This window comes from Cannabis sativa, chromosome 6, assembly GCF_029168945.1.
Source record: "Cannabis sativa cultivar Pink pepper isolate KNU-18-1 chromosome 6, ASM2916894v1, whole genome shotgun sequence".
NCBI classification, from domain to species: Eukaryota; Viridiplantae; Streptophyta; class Magnoliopsida; order Rosales; family Cannabaceae; genus Cannabis; species Cannabis sativa.
In genome coordinates, this window is record NC_083606.1 from 75,202,076 (window position 1) to 75,225,443 (window position 23,368).

At 32.1% G+C, this 23,368-nt stretch overlaps 3 protein-coding genes across 5 annotated transcripts; all 3 read right to left on the minus strand.

Annotated features, from left to right (window-relative positions):
- Positions 1-2,670: 2,670 nt before the first annotated feature.
- On the minus strand, positions 2,671-9,324 carry LOC115725697 (uncharacterized). 3 transcript variants are annotated; one of them, XM_030655288.2, is made up of 6 exons: positions 9,160-9,324; positions 8,856-9,049; positions 4,485-4,806; positions 3,335-3,430; positions 3,149-3,232; positions 2,671-2,994 (listed from the first exon to the last, which is right to left on the minus strand). In XM_030655288.2, exons 1-6 carry the CDS (start codon positions 9,250-9,252, stop codon positions 2,944-2,946), a joined length of 840 nt encoding a protein of 279 aa, XP_030511148.2. In that variant the 5' UTR covers positions 9,253-9,324; the 3' UTR covers positions 2,671-2,943. The 3 variants fall into 3 exon arrangements, with proteins under 3 accessions (XP_030511148.2, XP_030511149.2, XP_060973826.1); XM_030655289.2 differs by having other exon boundaries at positions 2,671-2,985; positions 9,160-9,319; XM_061117843.1 differs by lacking the exon at positions 2,671-2,994 and having other exon boundaries at positions 3,143-3,232; positions 3,335-3,441; positions 9,160-9,319.
- LOC115725696 (putative pentatricopeptide repeat-containing protein At5g08490) lies at positions 5,492-8,991 on the minus strand. The gene is made up of 2 exons (XM_030655286.2): positions 8,856-8,991; positions 5,492-8,518 (listed from the first exon to the last, which is right to left on the minus strand). The coding sequence occupies exon 2, from the start codon at positions 8,500-8,502 to the stop codon at positions 5,890-5,892; it is 2,613 nt and encodes an 870-aa protein (XP_030511146.2). The 5' UTR covers positions 8,503-8,518; positions 8,856-8,991; the 3' UTR covers positions 5,492-5,889.
- A 1,412-nt stretch (positions 9,325-10,736) lies between the features above and the next one.
- On the minus strand, positions 10,737-13,077 carry LOC115725301 (thioredoxin H-type). Its single transcript, XM_030654768.2, has 2 exons — positions 12,931-13,077; positions 10,737-11,307 (listed from the first exon to the last, which is right to left on the minus strand). Exon 2 carries the CDS (start codon positions 11,293-11,295, stop codon positions 10,942-10,944), a length of 354 nt encoding a protein of 117 aa, XP_030510628.2. The 5' UTR covers positions 11,296-11,307; positions 12,931-13,077; the 3' UTR covers positions 10,737-10,941.
- Between the last annotated feature and the right edge of the window lie 10,291 nt (positions 13,078-23,368).

The following is a 23,368-nucleotide window of genomic DNA, read 5'->3' on the forward strand; positions in this document are numbered from 1 at the left end:
TGAAACCTATCAATGACAATCAAACAAAAATGTTCCAATTAATCAATATTTTTTGTTACATAGAGTTTGTGTAGTCACATAATATAAATAGAGCCTATTATTTGTTTGTATACATAAATATATTATGCTTCATATGAAAAGACTAAAAGGTCATTTGGCTCTTTTAAGAAAGCAAAGTAAGGAAAAGTTCAAAAATGATTCTTGGTTTTAACCATATACATTGATACATTTATATCAATTTCATTATTGAATACCAATAAATGTTTTATGTCAATATCATTGGACCCTTTAACAACAAATCCACCAAGTATGGTTTAATTAAACCCACAACTTGCAATTTTTATTATTTCATTTTTTATTTTTAGAGAGAAAATTGGTTCAATATTGATTATTTTGATGTATTATAAGTTTCTTGGATGAACTAAATGTTAGATGTTATAGAAAGAAAAAAAATTTAAAACAAAAAGTCAAATTAACTTTTATATTTAGTAGTAATATTAATTAAAAAAAATCACTACTATAATATAGTATTTCTTTAATTAATTTTCATTATAAATTTAAGAGGATTAGACTAATGAGCATAGGTCCCACCACTAACTTCTTTTTTAATTATATGTTCTTCTTTACACTTTACTCCTTTTTTTAACAAATTTTTACTATTATGTCCCCAACAAATAAATATACTTTTTTATTTAATTTCCACATGTAATTTCTTTTTTCTCTTTTATCTTATTTATAATATTATTATTATTTTGTCCAAAATATCACTCACACTATCTAATTCCATTCCTCATGTCACATACACACCTACTAAATGTGAATGATATTGAATTATATAATGCATGCATGACCAAGCCTTTGATGAATAATTTTAAATTTTAATCATTAAAAATAATAGTGTAATGAATTGACCTTTCATTCATGAGAGAAAGAGATGATGATGATAATAATAATAATCATGCAAGGGTGACGTGGCATAGAAATAATGATAATAATAATAATAATAATAATTAATAAAGAGATTAAATTTTGTTGAGGAGTGAGGACATAGAAAATGGAATCAAATGTGTCTTTTCTAACTATGGTCCATTCCCAACTCATCCCAACACGCTTATAGCCACTTAAAAATGAGTATTATTAACATGTATTAGTAGTGTTCAGTACTTTCTATAAGTGGCGTTTTACGATTAGTTAGTAATATTTCTTAAAAAATATTTTCTTAAGTTATATAAGATTCAATACTTAATTATATGTAATACTGAAAAAGGTGATAGAGACCTACAATGCTTGAAGCTTTTAATTACTAACATAAAATCAACCTCACCTACAACTTATTAATCTCATTTGCTATAATAACATGTGTTGGTACTTGCTACCTAGTCTTTTACAAAACACACTCATCACCACCACCACCATTATCATCATAATCCACAATTGTCGATGCTTTTCTAACACTAACAAAGACATTTTTGACCAACCCATTTAAAAATTTGCACATTATCACCATAAGTTACATTTTTCTATTCTTCTAGTGAAAATAACTTATATGTTGTTTGAGATCAAATCCATTATGGAATAGTAAGTTTTTCTTAGAGCGATGTTATACATTGGACATATCCTGAGTAAGGTGGTAGTATAGCTTTAGTCAAAAGTTATATAGTCATTTGAGTAATTTCATGCTATTACCACGTGACTTGTTTTCGTATAATTATTTTGAACTCAATGTTTTATAAAATTTATTGATTAAATTTTTTATTTTGTAAAATAATAAAATAACATTAAATAATACTTAATTCTATTTTCATAAATTTTATTTTTAAAATAGCAAACCTCAAGCTAAGTTCTCGTACAAAATGAACAGATGCAAAAAATATAATCACCCTGATCATAACACCTCTAAACCATGTTATTATTAAGTTTTATTTTAATAAAAATTAAACTTAGAAAATTATCTTCTATCTCTTTTTTTAAAAAAAATTACTGAGTAATTCATTTAAAAAAACACAATCCAAAATAATATTTATATCATTTTTAATATAATGTCAAGAGCACATAGTTGAGAATATCTTATCTTTAGTAAAAAGACCTGAGATGCTTGTCATGAAGGTAAGTATGTATGGAGTACACAAACATGAAAATGACTTACACAGAATCTAATGCTTCTCTCTTTAATGTTTACATTTATTTATATATATTGTGGTGAATGTGTTAAGTAGAAGTGTCTTTCTACGAAGTATTGGACAGCATTTTCTTTTCCTATTATTACATGGCATTTACTCAGATTCTTAATGGTTGTTCTTTTCGGTTGTTGTATCTATTTTGGTGAAAACTTATCAAGCACGGTCAAATAGATGGAAGAAAATAGCTCCATTTTGAAAGCTTAGTTAGAATTGCATTGATTTAGTGTCACAAATGTCCCTAAATAGTAAAATCTAATAATAGAGGTTAAGATGATATCAAACACCAATTTTACAGACAATTATCCATCTAAGGATGATCAATGATCGATTTTTCGAGTATTCGTTCTTTTTCTTCTCAATTTTCGCTAACTAAAAACCGAAGCAAAAAGTAAACATCTTTGTCGAAATTTCTTTACGAATTTCAATGCATGAAATGAAGTTACTTGCACTCATATCAATCAATGCAAAAGATTTAGTAAGAAATTGAGAATGACAATGGCTTCATGATCACTTTTCTCTAGTGGTAAAACTAAATTGTGTCTACTTTTTATAGAATTGTAATAACACTACAAAATCAATCAATGTGGTTTCTTCTCCTTCTAGCTTACCATGATCGGTAGCTTTCTATTTCCGCACAAAAAAAATACGCGTAATTACTGTAACTGCTCTGTACATAGCCTGCTCCCCCGTAGTCTTGAGTATGCGGTGCTGTATACTCCGGAGGAGCAAAAAAGAAACAAACCAAAGAATCTTATTGTCATGTTCATACTCGAAATGGCAGAAGCTGGCTGCTTGTATTGTCCTCCTGCAATGACTAAAATCCAGTCATGAACTAAAAGAGCCTAACAGCAAAAAGAGCAATTTTACAGCTAACAATGGAAACCAAATCAACACATTCGGTACAGTATTGAAATTAAATTAAGTTGCCCCGAGTAAATAATAACGTCGAGATATGGCGAGAAACTTACATCAATAGACCTGCCTAAGGATAGCTTCAGCGGAGAAGCATCAGCAGAAGTAGATAAACTGCCACAAATGGAATGATTCTGACCCTACAAAAGTAACAACAGCAGATGCAAATGCAATCATATATATTGATTTGGTAGCTTAAATACGTTTAAATAAACAAAGAAACAATCACCAAGAAAACTTACATCGACAGAATGAAAAGACCTGTCCATCGATAGCTTCAATGGAGAAACATCAGAAATAGAAGTTGATCCATTGCCACCAATGGGATGGTTCTGAACCTACACGAGTACTGTCAGGCCCTAGGATAAATATGGTGTGCTAGAATATAGTAAATAAAAAGTCGTTGTTGGGAGGGTAGATATATAGGTGAGTAAGAGAATAGACGCCTAAGGGCTCCTATAGCTTGTAATTGCCTTTTCTCGAAAAATTTAATATCAATCATTTACATTTTCTACTGTTTTTGGCTACTGTTTTATTGTTTTCTTGAGCATGGATTACTCGGTTCTCATCAGTAACACGCGATTGCTATAAAACATAATTGCATGATTACTGTAAGTTAACCAAAACTGCATACAGCAGAAAACTCTAACAACTACTGTACAGACCAAATCATGAGAAAGTAAGAGTGAGCTAGTTGATCTAAAATATGTTCAATAATACAAGTCTAATAATGAAATTCATTTTATCACAATGCATGGAAAAAACAACTCCATATTGTTGCTTGAAGCAATATGGTATAAACTGGTAAATAGTTTACCTTGATTCTTAAAGGGTTAATTTTTCTTTCTTAAATCCTTTAAACAACAAAAAAAGTAAATGAATAAAAATGCATAAACTTTTATCATGGGGGACCAATTGAATTTGAAGATATTCATCTGAACAAATTCAGGCATGGGATTCAAAAGGCTATGTTAGGAAGCTGAATTTTGGTGAAGAAAGAAAAAGGTAAGAAAAAAAGTGCGAAGAACAAAAAAATAAATCAATTTTTCAAGTTTGATATGGAAATTTTGGTTGAATTGAGTGTTTTCTATTATAATTTTTCTTCCATACCAAATATAAGAATTTATTATTTTTTATATTATTTTTCTACATTTTCTCTACTTCTTTCTTTGCTCACCAAAATCCATCTTCCAAACATAGCCTATATATCATACCAAATATTTGTGTGCATGTGTGTTTGTCCCACATTACTTATGTTGGATAAATGCTATGTTTAGTGTGATTTTATATATAAAAAAAACATAGCCTAAGTAAGTCAAAAAAAACATATTTAATAGCATTAAAGAATATTCTTTTAAAAAAGAAATAAAAGACGAGTTAAAGATGAATTACCATAACTGAAACTCTATTCTCTTCACCATCTTCGAAAAGAGATGAGTAATAAGCTGGATCATAAATCGAGCCTCCTAAAACCTCATCAGAACCTGAAGATTGCCTAGCTGCAGCAGGAGTGACTGGACTCAAAAAACTAGTTCGTACATCATAGTCAGCTTCTCTCGGAATCGTAGTATCTAGATGTGAGACCCCCAACCTGTAGATCTGAATCCATAATAGTGATGACGATAATCTCACGGAAAAGCCAATGATTTGCATTGACAGAGTGAGTTTAACTGAGAAGATAAAAAATGTTCCATATTTATCAGATGAAATGTTCCTGCATATGCAAACAATGTTTTCCCATGTAAATATTGCAGATTACAGTTAAAAGCAAGAATACAGCATAAATGAAAAGGTTTGGTAGAAAAGATGTATATGTGTCTAGTTCAGATATGTTTCTACACATGTTTGTCAAATGCATAATAATACTTATTATCGATATTGGTTCAGTAGATAAATCACAAACAAAATTTCCAAACATTTCTGACAAATTAGTCACTGAACCATCCTTTACAATATACATCAGAAAATATAAAAAATACTTGATAATTTATAAATATGCAGATAAAATTAATGAGCACTAAAACATTCTGAAAGACAATAACTTTCAGTAAGAATATGAAAGTTCCTGAATATCCTTTAGGGGGGAGGGGGGGACAGAATTCGAAAAAAAAAGGGTTTCAAAATACAGTTTTACCAAGATATATACTAGGCTAAAATTATAGACCAGTCACATTCATCTTTGCAGTGACAGCAGATAAAACCAGAAGAAAATATGAATAAATTGTAGAATGCTATATAAGGAAAAGTAAAATTGAACCTAGATTGTAACTGCTTTGACTTACCAATAGTATTAAAGGACAACAAAAAAGAACGTATCTCCCAGGCGTCTCTGAATGTGCATTTAATAGACAATTATAAAAGGCTTCAAAAACAAAATCAAGATATCTCTATCTGGCTACTGGACATAAATCCTTTGGTAGATTTTGATTAAACAGCAAAACAAGAAAATTTGATCATCAAAAGGTAAAAAGACTCGGAATCTAAGATTGACCTTCTATTCTGCTAAAAAATGGACTTCAATAGAAATTGTTCAAACCCCCAAAGAAAACTAGGAAAGGAAAGGAATTTACAACAACAGTGACAGCTGGAAGGTACTGCTTGCCATTCTGAGGAGAATAGGACATAACAAGTTATAAAAAATAAAGAACAGTTTAAAACTGTTGTGTCTTATCTATATTGTGATGTGATTACCTCGGATGCTCAGACAAATCCTATATGCCCAAGCAGCCAGATAAAAAGTTATGTTGAAAATCAGTTACCAAGTAAATGCTTATACATCCATGTCCAAAAACCATGACTACGCATTTGCCAAGTCATAACTAAACTGGTTCTTTAATTGTTGATCCAATGTGCCAAGTATACTATAAATAAAGCTTCTCTCAGGGTGCGAAGAATCTCCAGCTATGAAAGCATTCCTAGTCCCCTCAATTTCAATCCAACTGCATCCAGCCGGTTTTTTAACATCTCTGGTCCTCATCAGTCTTCTTACCTCCATCACCTTATCCCATCTAGCCTCTGCTGCATATAAGTTTGACATCACAACATAGTTCCCTATATTATCAGCTTCAAGTTCAAACAAACGATCCGCCGCAATGCGTCCTAATACTACCTTCTGATGGGTCTTGCAGGCCCCAAGCAGTGTTCCCCATAGTTTTGCATTAGCATCAAAAGGCATGCTGTTCACAAAAGAGAAGGCCTCATCAACTCGGCCACCTCGAGCAAGTAGGTCGATCACACAAGCATATTGTTCCATTGTTGGTTTCATCCCATGAACATCCTCGATAGAATAAAATATCTCTAATCCTTCACTCATCAGTCCTGCATGACTGCACGCGGACAAAACAGTAGTAATGATAACATGATCTGGTTTCGCGCCTATATCTAACATATCGGAGAAGATACTGAGTGCCTCCTTTCCCATACCATGCATTGCAAACCCACCAATCATAGCTGTAAACATGACCAAATCTTTCTTGGGGTTCGACTGATAAATCGTATAAGCAGAGTCTATCCCGCCACATTTTGCATACACATCTAGCAGAGCTCCCGTTAAGTGCAAATCATCGAAACAACATCTCACAATATATCCATGACACTGCCTCACAAAGTGAACTGAGGCCATCTGAGCACATACCGGAATAAGGCTCATGATAGATATGGCATCAGGTCTCATTCCTTGAGCTTGCAACTCGGAGAACAAATAAAGAGCTTGATCAGGACAATCATTTTCAGCATAAACTCGAACCATCAGATTCCAAGTTGTGAGATCTGTTTCAGACATCTTTTTAAATATCATATACGCGTCGTCATGTGATCCACAGTTTACATAACTTGATATCATTGAATTGTATGATACCAAATTCGTTTTGTCTGATAAACTCTTGAAAACCTTAGAAGCATACTCTACATTACCACATTTAGCATATGCATCAAGTATAGCATTTCCTACAGTAGGCTGAATATTATCTAGAAAATAACCAGCCCTAATTGAATATCCATGAGATTCTTTAATATTTTCTATTTTCGAAACATTAATGCTGTAACGAATAACAGTCAAAATGGTAATGGAGTCTGGCCTCATTCCTTCTGAAAACATCTTTGCTAATAGTTTAAGAAACTCATCACAACATTTATTCTCAGCATAAGCGTCAAGCATGGTATTCCACGATATCAAATCTCTCCTTGACATCAACGAAAATATTTGTGATGCCACAACTACTTCATTGCATTTTGCATATAAGTTTATCATGGCATTTTCCACTGATATGTCCTCGTCAGGTATGATTAAATGTCGAAAAATATATCCATGGATTGCTTTCGTAATCTGTGTGTTTCGGAAGTGTGCGCATGCAGGAATAATGCTGACAATAGTTACTGAATCTGGCTTGATTAAATCCGAATTTAGTAACCTACGAAACGAATCCAGTGCTTTCAACCACTCACCATTTGAAGTATAGCCTGCGATAATTGAATTCCATGAAACCAAATCTCTTGATTTCATCTGTTGGAACAAATACTCAGCTTCTTTCATCTTTCCAAGTCTTAAATAAAAGCTTACCAAGGAATTGCAAACGAAAACATCTCCTACTAATTCAGTTCGCTGCAGCACATAACAATGGATTTCTCTCCCTAAAAGAGAAGCAACCCTTTTATCTAAAAAAGCAAATGCAGGCAAGATAGTAGCGATCGTTACATAATTTGGTTCGGTTGGTCCTTTGAGCATCCAACTAAACAATTTGACGGAATCATGCATAAATCCATTGTCAGAAAACCCTGCTATCATGGCATTCCAAGAAATAACATCTTTTTGACTAATACTTTTAAATGCAGCATAGGCATCATAACAAACTAGTCCACATTTCGAGTACATAGATACAAGAACATTTCCTACAAGGTTATTCGATTCAAATCCCGATTTGATCACATAACAATGCAAACTCTTTCCAGCCACCACATCTCCTAAGCGAGCACATACCGGTAAAACAGTAGCAATTGTAATGGGATTAGGCTTATCCTCACCACCTAAACGAGTGAATGCACAGAATAACTTCATAACCTCATTGCTATGCCTTTGAGACCCTGAGAATCCAGAAATGACAATATTCCAAACAACAGGATCACGGTAAGTCATCAAACCGAATAGCCTCTTGCAATCATCAAGCTTGCCACACTTAGCATACATATTAAGCAGTCCTTTAAACACAAACTGGCAAGATACATACCCCTGCTTGACAACATAACCATGAAGAGCCTCCCCAAATCCGACAGCAAAAAGAGCAGTACACGATTTAAGAACAGCAGCAAGCGCGAGGTGATTAGGTTTATTACATCCAATTCGTAAATTCCCAATGAAATGGGATAAAGCATCACGATCAACGACAGAAAAGCTCCTGATTTTACTAGCCCCCATTTCTTAAAACCTAAACCTAGTGAAATCACATCCAAAATCATACATTTTCTTCTCTTACAGAACAAGCACAACAACAACAACAATAATAACACAGCAATACTCTATTCAACAATAACTTCTAGTTTATTATAACAAAATTAAGTTTCAATTTGGTTCAATTATAAATTGTAATTAATTATATATTTTTTAATGTATTATATTATAATAATTTTATTACGATATAGTAGTAAGAATTGTTTATTGTTATTGTTGTTACATTTGATACTTTTCTGTGTTATTATTTCTTTTTCGGTCTCAAGTGTATTTTTAGATAGAATCTAAAGGTTCTACTGAAGTAGTAAGAGTTTACTAACCAGATATCGTGGGAGAAGAGAAAGAACCAGGAGATATCGAGAAGAAGAGACGATAGGAGAAGTACAGCGTAGGTACGACCAAGAGACTGACTGCTGCTTTCAATGGCGACGAGAGCGAAGAGAGAAATGGCGAGGTTGATGAGGAGAACTCCGGTGTATAATGCTCCGAGAGAACCAATCAAGGAACAACCAATCTAAAAAAAGAAAAACACAATAATTGATTTAGAGTGAGGAATTGAATTGAAATGATTATATGATATGATATGAACCCTAATTGTACAGATATAGAGATGTAGATTGATACCTGAATGTAGATGAGGATAAGAGCGGAGGATTGAAGGCGGTCGTAATCACGAAGCCATGGCTGTAATCGATCAGTGAGAGAATGACAAAGCATTGTCTAATCTCTCATCTGTTTCTTTCTTTTTTGTTTTGTCTTTCAAATTTAATTTACAAACTAAATACCATTTATATATATAATTTTCGAATATTGTTGTTATTACTAGTAGAGCTTTTACATTATTATTTATAATTATTATTTATATGAGTGTCATTTTAGGAACCATATTTTTTTAAAATTATTAAATTAAATTATATGAAATTCATTAGTATCTTTTAAGTATTGTTATTGGATACTAGTGTGTAGTAATTTCTATAGACGACGTATTAGTTATTAGTTAGTAATATTTTCTAAAAATTATTTTTAGGACCAATACTTAATTACACCAGCGATATAATACCGACAAGAGTACTAGACATCAATAATACTTTTTAACAATTCTCTATTATTTAATACATCTTCTAAAAATGATCTACTGATACACTTTTTATCTGTTTCGTTATTTAGGAAAAACTTTAATCCAATTTTTTTTTTAAACATATAATTATGTATATTATAGTTATTTAAGACATTAAAATTTTGAAAGATTTATAATAAGTCACAATATAAAAAAAAATAGTTTTTAAACAATTTATTTTACATGCATATAAAATAAAAAAAATTATTGGTGCAATCAAAATTTTAAAAAATATTTTAAATAATTACAATATACACAATTATAAAAAAAAAAAAATAGACTAAAATATTCTTCTAAAAATAGATATTGATATAGTATTGTAAAATTTTTCATTATTATTATTATTATATAACTCCATAACCATAACTAGCAGTCTATCACAAACCCATCACCAAATTTATGGATCTTTTATTGAAGAAATTTATTATTGTTTTTGGATAAAATTGATTTATTTATTTATTTTTTGACTGGTTGGTCCTTTTTTATATATTATATATATTTGTTTTGACTTGGAAATATGGATGGACAGTGATCAACTACTCTATATTTGTTTTATATTTATTTATATTATGTATATGTGAATAATAAGACAAAAATTGTCATATTAAAAAATCAACTACTAAATAAACGATTGTTTGGTCTTTATATGTAGTGATATTTTGATTGTATTTATTTCTTCTTGTTTTTCTGTCTACATACCATTACTTTGTTTTTGAAGGTAACACTACAATTTCTCAATATTATTATATTTAATTAATTAAATAAATATTTATATATTTATTTAAAAATAAATACATAAATTTTAAGAAATTTCTGCAATAAACTCTTAAAAAAAATGATCTAATAGCATTCTTTAAATTTTTAAAGAATTACAGTGCTAAAATTAAAATTAAAGTTCAAATACCACTCACATAACTATTTCACACATCTCCAAAATATCTCTATAACTCTTGGAAGTGTAATAAAATTCCTTTGTTTTATTCAATTACAATTTATCTAATTCATTGATAAATCATTCCTTCTCTAAATAACATTTGCAAGCTTGTTATAAAATTTTAAGGCCCAAAGCAACCAAATAAATAAATAAATAAATAAATAAAGTAACTTAATTAAGCTTTTATATGTATAGCAAAGTGACCATAGTAATAGTATAAACAGATACATAACCAAACAAACAGGGAAATATAATGTCTATAAGAAACATCATATTATAAGATAACCAGTAAATTAAATAGTAAATACTAGTAATCTTTTTCTTTTATTTAGTGTCTCAAACTCCAAATTCGAATTCAAGCAGCAGCCACAGCCGAATACCTTGCAACTTTCTCAACAAGCTCATCTTTCTTAGCTCCCACAATCTTGTCGACAATTTTCCCTTCTTTCAGGAACAAAATGGTTGGCATGGCCTCGATTTCCCACTCGGTAGCAACATCCTGCAACTCATCGACATCAACTTTCAGGAATACCACGTTCGGTGTCTTCTTAGCCAGGTCGGCCAGGATTGGGCCGATAACACGGCAGGGTCCGCACCATGTTGCTGTGAAATCAACCACTACAAGTTTCTTCGACTCCTTTCCCTTCTCGAAATGATCCTTCCACTCGTTTTTGTTGTGGCAACCGATAAGTTGATTCTCCTCTGCCATAGCTTTAGGTTTCTTCAAATAAAAAAAAAAAACAAATCTGAGTTCACAACATCACATGTTTTGTTATCACCAAAACAAAACAGAATGCATACTTACGGATTCCAAAGAGCGAGTTAAAGATCAAACATACAGAATATCCATTAGACTTTGTGATACATGTTTTCTTAGAATCAAAACAGAACTGAATTACACATATTGTGATTCAAAGTGTGAATAACATCAAACATACACAAAACAAACATTCCCACCATAGCAAAAGCTTAAAGTTAGGATCAACCAACCACAAAACAAATTCACCCAAAGCATGGTCAAGGGGAGTATCAGCATGTTGGTCTATCTCTATACATTAATGCAATGGTTGGATATTCAAGACTTTCTTTCAATTTATGATAACTTGCCAACATTGTTTCTCACATCTAGTTATTTTTCTTAAAGCTTTCAAATCTGTTTAATTTCTTCCTTTGGCCAACCTCTAAAACCAATTTAATCTATTTAACCCTACAGTATTTCAAGAGCAGGAAACTACAGCAATTGTTATGTAGGTACCGAGTAAGGACTCAAACCTCAAACCACATGCCTGACCATTTAAGCTACCCCATACAAAACGACCACCATAGCAAAAGCTTTTAATAAAGAACAAACATTCCCACCATAGCAAAAGCTTAAATTTAGGATCAACCAACCACAAATCAAATACATCCATAGAAAGAAAAAAGAAACACAGTGGGACAAAATTTAACATGAAAAGCATGGTCAAGTGAGAGTACAAGCATGTTGGTCTACCTCTATTCATTAATGCAATGGTTGGATATTCAAGACTTTCTCTTTGTACTTATGATAACTTGCCAACAATGTTTCTTTTTCTTAATCTTTTCAAATCTACATTAAACCTTCTTTTGGTCAACCTCTAAAATCATTGAGCATTGCTACCACTATGAGGTAGCGCCCTATAGATAGGTTAGCAGTTTTCTATGACCTTTATTAAAGTAAATTAAGTAAGACCCAATAGTGATATTAGGCACCATGGGGCAAGATCTTCACCTAAGCCTATAATAGTTGGGGACCAAAAAACTATAACAATTTCTATGTAAGTACCCAGGAGGGACTCCAACAACGATTTGAACTATTCCTATTGGGTCATTTTTTGGTACTATGACGAACACCATCATCATATAAGCAATCAAACATTTATTTCACTTGGAATCCTAATCAGTCATCATCAATCTAGCTCAATCTTAATTCCATATCTGGGCAGAGTACACTAAGATTTCTAAAATAAATTACTCAAGCTGATTAATTAGAAAAAACCCCACTTAACAAATGATAAAATGATTCATTTTCATACCTTAAGCAAGGGGCTTTTCATTTCACCGACAAGAATCAGATGTGAATCACAATAATTAATCATAAACAACAACAAAAACAAACCCAGATCCAACATAGAAAAGAAAGAAAAAGTTGGAAATTTCTACATAAAAAGTGATTGAGGCATTTCTACAAACAGAAAGAAAATTAGTAGCGTAAAATATGAAATCAAATAACGAAAGATGGGGGTTTTAGTTCAATTAGAAATCAAAAACGAACAGTGATTAATCGAATAGCTATACCCAAAAGAAGAAGAAAAAGAAAAAGTACCTTAGGGTTTGACGATGGAAGAAAGAAGAGATGAACGAGAATGACTGAATGGGAATATTTGTTATTTATTTTGTTTGGAAGAATCTAGAACACAAGACTCGATTTCACCACACGTGTTTATATCTATAGGCCTCACACATGTGAATGGAAATAAACTAGGTGTGGTATATATTATTGGGTGATTCTATAAGGGAAATTTGATTTTCTATACTTAGAAAATCTTAAAATTTTTTCCCTAAACCAAAAATTTAAAACTTAAAAAAACTATACTTTTTTTTTCAAAACCCCAAAAATACCCCCTCACAATATTCTCTCTCTGCATCATCTCTCTCTCCCTCTATCTCACCCCAACCGCCCACCTTCACCCGAACCACCCTCACCCACGATCAACCCCAACCCGAACCACCCTCACCCACAGTCGTCGACCACGAATCCCAGGCCCCCCATCACCGGCGGTCGAAGCCCACGAATCCCAGGCCCCCTCTTCACCGCCAGTCATCGAAAGCAAAAAAAAAAAAAAAAAAAGGAAAAAAAGCCCCAGGTCCGATGGTCGGACCATGGGGTCCGATGGGGTCCGAATGTCTTAAATAACTATAACGTGTCTGACCATGAGAAAAATTTGACTAAAAAATTATTTCTGATGCTAAAATAGATAAGAGTGCATCAATGTATCCATTTTAAGGGATGTATTGTAGAATTTTCCTATATTATTTTCACGAATTTTGCACGGTGAAATCTTTTAAATTATTATTTTAATTTTACTTAAAAAAAAGTTTAAATTTTAATGATAAATTATTAAATTGCTAATAAATTTAAGGTGTCATTTAGAATTGTTAATAAATTTTTGACGTTTATATTAGCATTTAAGCAGTTATTATTAGCATTTCACTATAAAAATAGATGACACTTTAAATTTAAGCTTAAAGAATATAAAATATAAGTGAATGATAATTGAAAGAGTTTAATCGAAAAAATACTATTCTTATTTATAGCAAATTAAAAAAGATTATTCAAATTAAAATCACTTTATTAGTTATTTTCTTTTATTTTCAAAAAAGATTAATTAATGGAATTTTTGAAGATAGTTTTGTGCTATGTGAATAATTTTATGATTTATGTTTGGCTAAATACTAAAGCTTCAATTTTTATAATAAAATCAAAAAATATATGTTAATTTTAATGAGTGACAAACAAAAGCCGATAAAAAAGATTGAAGGGGAATATTTGATATTTATTTTGTTAGGAAAAAATCTAGAAGATATGACTCAAAATTCATTGTATGGCACACGTGTCTTTATCTATTTAGCCTCACACGTGTGAATGGAAAGAAGCTAGAGTAGTGATATGAGACTATTCAAATTAAAATCACTTTATTATTATTTTTTTAATTAATTTTATCTTTAAAGAAGATTAATGAGTGTGATTCAAAAATATCAAATTATCTTATTATTTATTAAATTTATACATACACTATTTAAAAGATAATTAAAAAAAGAGTAATTACCTTTTTTAAATTTAAACAAAATATTAAAGTTTCCAATTAGGATAAGGATATATAATATTGATGGGTATATATACAGCAAAACAGCTCAATATTTCTTCACATCGACTACTCTCTCTTTCTCTCACAAAATTATAATAAGTCTAATTAATTATATTTTCTATTTCTATTAATTAAAAATGGCAAAGAAGATTAATATGTTTCAACAAACTGTAAGGTTGTACAATGATTGTTCCGATTATATTCTTCAAGTGAAAATAAGATCAAAATCTCACCAAACTTCTAAGATAGTCGAAATTGAACCTTGTGAGTTCGGAGATTTGTTGTACGACGATGTTTGTGAACATAAAGTTACTGTAAGTGTTATGTTTTTCAAGAGAAATGGAGAGGTGTACGAGCCATTTCCTCACGAATCATTTAAGGGAATTAATTATATTAGATATTATCAACGCGATAAGTTGATTCTTCGTGATCTAGTTGATGGAGCAACTTTTGATAGAATGCGGTAAGCATAGTGTTAATTTGTATTGTTTTGAGTATATTTTTTTAGCATTGTACTAAATTTAATTCTTTAATTATTACGTGCAGTATACCTTGGAAGGTGGGTGTGTATTTGAAGATGACGATGACAGAAGCGAATGATTACATAAATGATAAGTTTGAAGAAATGTTTGAGCAACTGAATAGTATTCGTCATCGTCTTTGTCCTACTCATACAACAACAACAACAACAATTAGAGAGCCTCTACTAAAATTTGATCATATGATTTGATGATGATGATGAGTTTTTGTGTGATTATTCATATCACTATTTATTATTTGTTATTAATTCTACAACTTATTAATTATATATCATATATTAGAAACTACTTTACAATATTATTAATTAGTTTTTATGTTATTCATATTTGCACCATTTTTATAAAAGGTTATCAAATTATAATTTTCCTTCTAAGTCAAAATTGTATATACAATTCAATTTGGAGAAATAAAGAATGCATAAGAGTTGTTAACAAGGTTGTGTAAGTAACTAAAAAATGAAAATAAATGAATAAATAAAATCCTAGAAAATAAATAGAGTGATAAAAGAATCATATCTTGATGGTCTCTATAGCTAATTAATTAAAAAAAAAACTACATAGAAACGATCTCACAATGCAATCTGAAAAAATTAAGAGCATGATCATGATGATCATTTCTCATTTATTTGTATTGTGTTCTAAAATAGCTTAATAACAATTATAATAAATAGATAGAAGAGGAGGAGACACATGTTGAAGTGGGAGAAATATGCCACTTACTTCATATTATTAGATGGCCGATGATGGGGACGAAGGTAAGGAATTTGAGTAGGCCACGCGGGATGTATAAGAGAAACAACACGCGTATTCATCGGTGATGTAGGCGGAAGATGACAAAGAAATTCGATGTGAATTCGATTCTTGCCAAGTATTCGACATTGAAAAATCTCAATATTGTTTGATGTTAAATTATCGTTGAAGCGTTGAAAGAAGAACACATTTCCATCATCCGAATGGAAAGCAATCATAGTAAATGGTAGTGAGTTGACACTATCACATTGAAATCCCATCATTATTTCATCGTGATAATGCACCAAATTCCAACTACGCACTTCATCCTTATCAACCAATTCCCATGCCATGAATTCATACAAATGTGTACTCTTACACCAATTAAATTGCGCTATTCGCAGCTTTCCCCGAACCACTCCAACATGCACCTTGGAATTTACATTACAATCCGAAAGACACCCTTTGCAACCTAATAACAAAGGTAACTTTATCAAATAAGAAAGTTCTAAATAAGGATTCAACGCAATAATACCTCCATTTGTCCAACTACCGTAAAGCCAATAAACAACTCCATTGTTTCCAACCGCGTTTGTTTGGAAATGCCACCTATTCAAAGCCACAGGAGATTTGAAGCTTGAATGGCTCCATTGTCCAGTCTCAGAACAAAAAATAGCTAAATGAATTAGGTACGACGATTCTAGATATTCGACATCATTTTCTTTCGTGCTAACTTTGACAACCTTATACTTAATTATAGGCTCATCAAAATCTCTTAATACTCCTAAGGCATACCTATAAAGTTTATGAGTGGCATTAGGAGAAATGGGAATAGCAATATGTTGTTTTGTAAAAGGATTGCATACATACAATTTTCTCAAACTTCGTTCAACCAACAATAAATCATCGAACGATGACCATATATAATCATACGCATCGCCGCCCTTGATATCACACCAACGCATACACTCCAATGCTGATTTCTCTCCATAGTGAAAAATCTTTGATCTCTCTGAGAAATAATCGAATGAGAATGAAGAAACCTTTGACACATTTTGTAGGTCTTCGGCCACATCACAAGAATTCCTAAATAGTAGAGTGAAAGGAAGCGACCGAGATGGAGAAGGAGATGTCGGTGAGTTATTAAGTCTTTTTTGATGATGATAGTGAATGAATCGGTGCTTGAAATAGTCATGAAAACTGAAAATGATCGAGTACCAACGCTTGCATACCGATGCACATTCCACCAAACGTCTAAAATCAGAGACTCTTAATAATATCTCTAACAATATTTCATCAGAGATAATTGACATTATTGACACTGATAATGTTTCTATCTCTAACCATTGCTTTTCACCATTATTCATTTGAAATTTCCTAGGTCGCTCATACTCATAGCCAAGGGTTTTCATTTTCTTTCATATGAAAGTATAGAAAATTAAAGATGGTTGAGAAGTTTTAGGTATAATTTATATATATAAATAATTTTTATATGCTAAATATTATAGTATTCTTTTTGAGATAATACAAAATATTATAGTTTGTTAAATAGTTTGGAATAAATTTGTTTGTTTTCTTTTTTGAAAAATAAAATAAATTTGTTTTATTTAGATACTTAACATTGTTTTCATAAAAATATATTGTAATATCTTTTCAAAAAATATTGTTATAGATTTTTTCCGGGTCAAACTCTTCCAAATCTTTTTTCAGAAATAAAAAATGACTAAATTTATCAATAATAACAATGTATACATAAGATTTTAAAAAATCTTATTTTCCATACAATATAAAGTTAAAATATTTTACAATTAGTAAGTTTTTATAAAATGTATAATTAGTTATAAATATTCTAATTAGTCCGATTTTGATTATCAAATGTAATTAGTTAACTAATTTGTTGTTAGTTAGCTAGTTATATTAGTTTTCTTCTAAATTTTGTTTACTGTTTTTTGTCTTCCTGTAACAGAATTTAGTTGAAGTGAATAATCTTTGGCCTATAAATAAAGATCTAAGTCAATGCTAAGATTTTCTAATTATCGAAAGTAAAAACAGCAAAATCAATTGATGATTGATGTCCCTCCCTAATATATAACTGAAATTCAAAATATTTTCAAAATCTATTGAAAAGCATGGTGATGGTGAATTCAATTGGAGACATGTCCATCTCTTACAAATTTTGTCAATGATACATATGAATTAATATCATCATCATCATCATACAAAATTCATAAAACATGAACTCTAACTATTGTTATTGTTTTACTTATTCATTATATATATCAAACATAAATTTCATTACTTTAAAATTAATTATATCCCAAAATGAAAAGAGTTACATATGGTTCACAAAGAATAATTATCACCACTCAACACCAATTTCCCCGTAAATTTAGAAACAAAGTACAAACCAAGAAAATAGACTCAGGAACAGAGAAAAGAAAAGAAAGAAAGAAAAAGAACACCCAATTATATACATATGATTTATATTAAATAAACAAGCTATAATTATCCCTACGAGCTTTTATGTCTCTGTCTATATATATAATTATTCATACAAAGTCAACCTAAAAATGCAAATCAGAGGTAAAAGTTATTATCAATATACATACACATAAAGTGGTAGTAAGTACCATTGCCAATGGATGAATGAATGAGCAAATACTTAAGATCTACCCTGAAAAAAAAAAAGGACCCAAGACTACTTTAATACAATTTTAAAAAAATAGTTTTTTATATATATATATATATATATTATTTTTTTTTGTTGTGTAATTTTTTTTAAATATATGAGTTATATATGTGTTGTTTTTGGGTCCTAGGCACGGCCTTAAGCCAGGGTCGGGCCTGCTATTACCTTCACATTTTGGAAAACAATTGGGGAGTGATGATGAGTAGTACTACCTGTTGATCAATAATAATATCCTTCATTTCATCACAATCCCATATCATCATTTTGTTTCAGTTGAAGCAGAGTGATTGCTGTTGAGGAAGAGAATAAATATATGATCATTTCATCACAATCCCAGTCTATGACATCTCTCTACTCTCAGAGTTTCTAAACACATAAAGGAGGGTGCAAAGCTCTGTAATCGATCTGCTACATCCTATAACACTAAGAGATTTTAAATAGTGAAATAAGAGAGTAATAATAGATTTATATGTGATGGTTGACCATATTCATGTGGTTCTTCCACCCCAAACACATTACCAACCGTATCAGCATCACTAACATAGTGTCTCCAAAGAAGAAAAAGAAAGTGTAGATGTAAGATGAAAAAGAAAAAAATTTCGCAGACCTATAAACCTTTAACTTTGGTTATATTATTCCAAAATTAAAAGTAATGAAATTGGAACGAATTACCGATAGAATAATCTGGCTGAGTCGCGGACAATGTCGCTCTCTTTAAAACGTTTCGCGGCTCTGCCCGAAGTGTGCACGGCAGTCTAGCAACCACGGCGTCCCCAGAATAAAACAGCCTCTGTATAAGTACGATACGTTCTGCACCGAACTGTATTAGAACACCCTACTGTAACACCCTACTGTTTGCTCTCAGAAAAATCGTAAAGAAAGAAAAGATTTTTTTTTTTTTAATGTTGAAAAGATATCTTCTTACGTTATTCTGATACGACTTATATAGAAGTCGATCCAAGAAAAAACGGTAAGAAAACGGTAATGTTATCGTTCGTGGGAGGAGTGGATCGTGGGAAGAAAAGGCGGATCATTAACTAATCGCGTTTTACCTCTTCTGATCACGTGTTAAAATTAATTAATAAATAAATAAATAAAAAATAAATCTTTATTTAATTAAATAATTTTTCTTTAAAAAATAACCGCCCGCCAACCCAACCCGGCTCGGATCGGTTGGACGGACGGCGGCGGCGCGCGCGCGCGTGGTGGTCCAGTGTGTGAGTCCTCACCCATGCGCGCAAAACTGGGTACCCCTTGGGGCTCAAACCCATATCTCAAACTTGCACTAGATATACACTTCAAATGTAGTGTTTCTATCCCATGTGAGACTCCTACTCACACACTTCACTTTTCTATTTTTTACATAATTTCATACAAAGTTCCAACAATCCCCCACTTGAAATTTTTTAAAAATATTTTCTCGAGCAACATCAAACAACTATTAGACAGTGCTTCAGCAAAGATATCTTTCGATTTGAATCTTGCATAGTGAATACGATTTAGATTTTACTAGAGTGACTCGAAGTCTTGAACTCTATCTCTAACGTCGTACCACTCACCAATCTTTCAAGGGTGTATTCAAATAAGCCCGTGCGTTAATGGCCATGCACGTCTATCCTAGTATAGTGAATGCTCTAGAAATTTTGCCCCAAATTCCATAGGAAGCGGCCCCACTCCCACATTCACATAGGTGAGTCTATCAAGAGTACTCCTGTAGCTCGGTACTCCACTCCACATAGAGTATAGATCTCATTAAGAGTTTCTATTAACTCATCCTCTTATCGCTTCAGGACTTCATGCTTCTCGTATAACAATATCATGATCAACACATATCACCTCATAACTTGTTATTACCCGTTGAGCCTAATTCTTGGGATCTCCAGTCATTAGGTTGGGTTACCATTATGAGTGACTCATCTTTCTAAGGGCAATAGTCCCATTCCTTTCGAAGTTTTATAGACTTTCTCTCTAGCTAGTCCTTTCGTCAAAGGATTTGCTAAATTGTCATCATTGCGTACATGATCCACTCTAACAGCTCATGTTGAGAGGAACTCTCTAATAGTGTTGTGCTTACGACGGATTTGTCGTTTCTTACCGTTATAATAATGGTTCTGGACTTTTGCAATAGCCGCGGTACTATCGCAATGGATCAACACAGCTGGTATCGGTTTTTCCCATAAAGGGATCTCAGCTAGCAGGCTTCTAAGCCAACCTGCTTCTTCACTAGCAGAGGCTAGTGCTATCATTTCAGACTCCATGGTGGACTGTGCTAAAATTGTCTGTTTCTTTGACTTCCAAGAAACAGCGCCACCAGCTATGCTAAAAATATAGCCACTTGTAGCTTTGGAGTCATCTGACAAAATGTTCCAGTCTGCATCACTGTATCCTTCAAGGACAACTGGAAACCTTTGATAGTGTAATCCAAGGTTCATGGTTCTCTAAAGGTATCTCATTACCCTCTCAATAGCATGCCAATGCTCTATACTAGGCCTACTGGTAAACCTGCATAATAATCACACGACATAGGCAATGTCGGGTCTCGTAAAATCAGTGGCATATCGAAGACTGCCAATGATGCTCGCATATTCAGATTGTCTCACACCGTCACTAGTGTTATTGAATAGCTTTACACTTGGATCATATGGTGTGCAAGCAGGTTTACAGTCAAAGTAATTATATTTCTTAAGAATCTTCTCAATGTAATGAGATTGATCCAAAAAAATTCCCTTTTCAGACCTAGTAATCTTAATACCAAGGATTACATCAGCTTCTCCGAGGTCCTTCATATCAAAGTTAGCACATAATAATGATTTCACAGCATTAACAACATGGATATTAGAACCAAATATAAGCAAATCATCCACATATAGGCATATAATAGTGCAAATGTCATTATCAGATTTATAATACATTTGTCACTTTCATTCACTTTGAAGCCATCTGAGATAACTAAATTGTCAAATTTCTCATGCCATTGCTTAGGTGCCTGCTTAAGACCATACAAAGATTTATCTAACTTGCAAACCTTATATTCCTGGCCTGGAATCACGAACCCTTCAGGTTGATCCATGTATATTTCTTCTTCTAATTCACCATTAAGGAACGCTGTCCTAACATCCATTTGGTGCACAACTAAATTGTGTATAGCAGCCAGAGAAAGTAAAACTCTAATGGATGTTATTCTAGTGACAGGTGAAAAAGTATCAAAGAAATCTACATTCTCTCTTTGTCTAAAACCCTTTGCTACTAAGCGAGCTTTGTATTTGTCAACAGTTCCATCAGGTTTCAATTTCTTTTTCAGAATCCACTTACAACCTATAGTTTTGCACCCAGGTGGTAAGTTTGTATAATGCCAGGTTTTGTTCTTAATAAGTGAGTCCATTTCATCATCAACGGCTTCTTGCCACAGGTCAGCATCTATGGAAGACAAAGCTTCTTGGAGGTTGGAAGGATCCTCCTCTAAGGTGTAAGCACAAAAATCTGAACCAAAAGTTTTTTCTACTCTAGCTCTCTTGCTTCTTCTAGGTTTTATTTCATTACTCTCAGTGTGCTCATTATCCCTAATGGTAGGAATATTGCTAGTAGATGTACCCCCACTATTTCTTAATTTAAAGGGAAATCTATGTTCATAAAATTCAGCATCATTAGATTCCACTATAACATGTGCATTCAGATCATAGAATCTATATGCTTTGCTATTCACCGCATATCTAATAAATACACATTCATAGGCTCTACTAGCTAGTTTTATTCTCTTAAGATCAGGAATCATAACATAAGCTAAACATCCCCAGGTTCTAAAATAAGACACATTTGGTTGCCTATTTTTCAAGATCTCATAAGGTGAAATTTTACTCTTAGTTTTAGGAACTCTATTCAGAACATAACAAACAGTTAATAAAATTTCACCCCACCAGTGAGATGCAGCACCAGAATTCAACAAAATAGCCACAACTAATTCAGTAAATGTTCTATTTTTTTCTTTCAGTTTTACCGTTCATTTTAGGTGAATATGGTGCAGTCCTTTCGTGTATCATACCATGTGAATTATAAAATTCAATAAACGAGTTTGATTCATATTCAGTTCCTCTATCACTACGAAGCATTTTTATTTTCTTATTAAATTGATTCTCAATTTCAGCTACGAATAATTTGAACATGTCAAGTGCATCATTTTTATTTTTCATCAAGTACACATAAGTAAAGTCAGAACAATCATCTATGAAAGTAATAAAATAACGTTTACCATTTCTGGTTAGCGTTCCATCAAGTTCACAAATATCAGAATGTATCAAATCTAAAGGTTCAATTTCTTTAGTAACTGATTTATGTGGTGTCTTAGTTATTTTTGCTTGACTACAAAAGATACATTTTTCAAAACCCTTTTCTGACATTTTCGGGATTAAGCCAATATTACTCATATTCTTAATGATACGTTTATTAACATGACAAAGTCTAGAATGCCAAACATTAAAATCACACAGCATGTAAGCAGAAGAAGATACTTTATTAAATTCAACATTTAATTTAAACATTCCATCAGTAGCATAACCCTTCCCCACAAAAGTACCATTCTTAGTGATGGTGTACAAATCAGCCCCAATTGTTTGAGTAAACCCAACCTTATTAAGCTAAAAACCAGAAACTAGATTCTTTCTCATCTCGGGAGTGTGCATTACATCTTTCAGCAATAAGGTCCTTCCCGAGGTAAACTTTAGCTCCACGTTTCCAGTTCCAGCAACAATAGTGGTGTGGGAATCTCCCAACAACACTTTCTTGTCATCAGCAGCAGTGTATGTCTTAAACATAGCACGATCATAGCAGACATGGAGAGAGGCGCCAGTGTCTACCCACCATCCTTCTAATCCACCAATCATATTGATCTCAGAGATCATAGCTGTAAAAGCTTCTTCAGTCAAGTTAGCCTGCGGAGTAGAG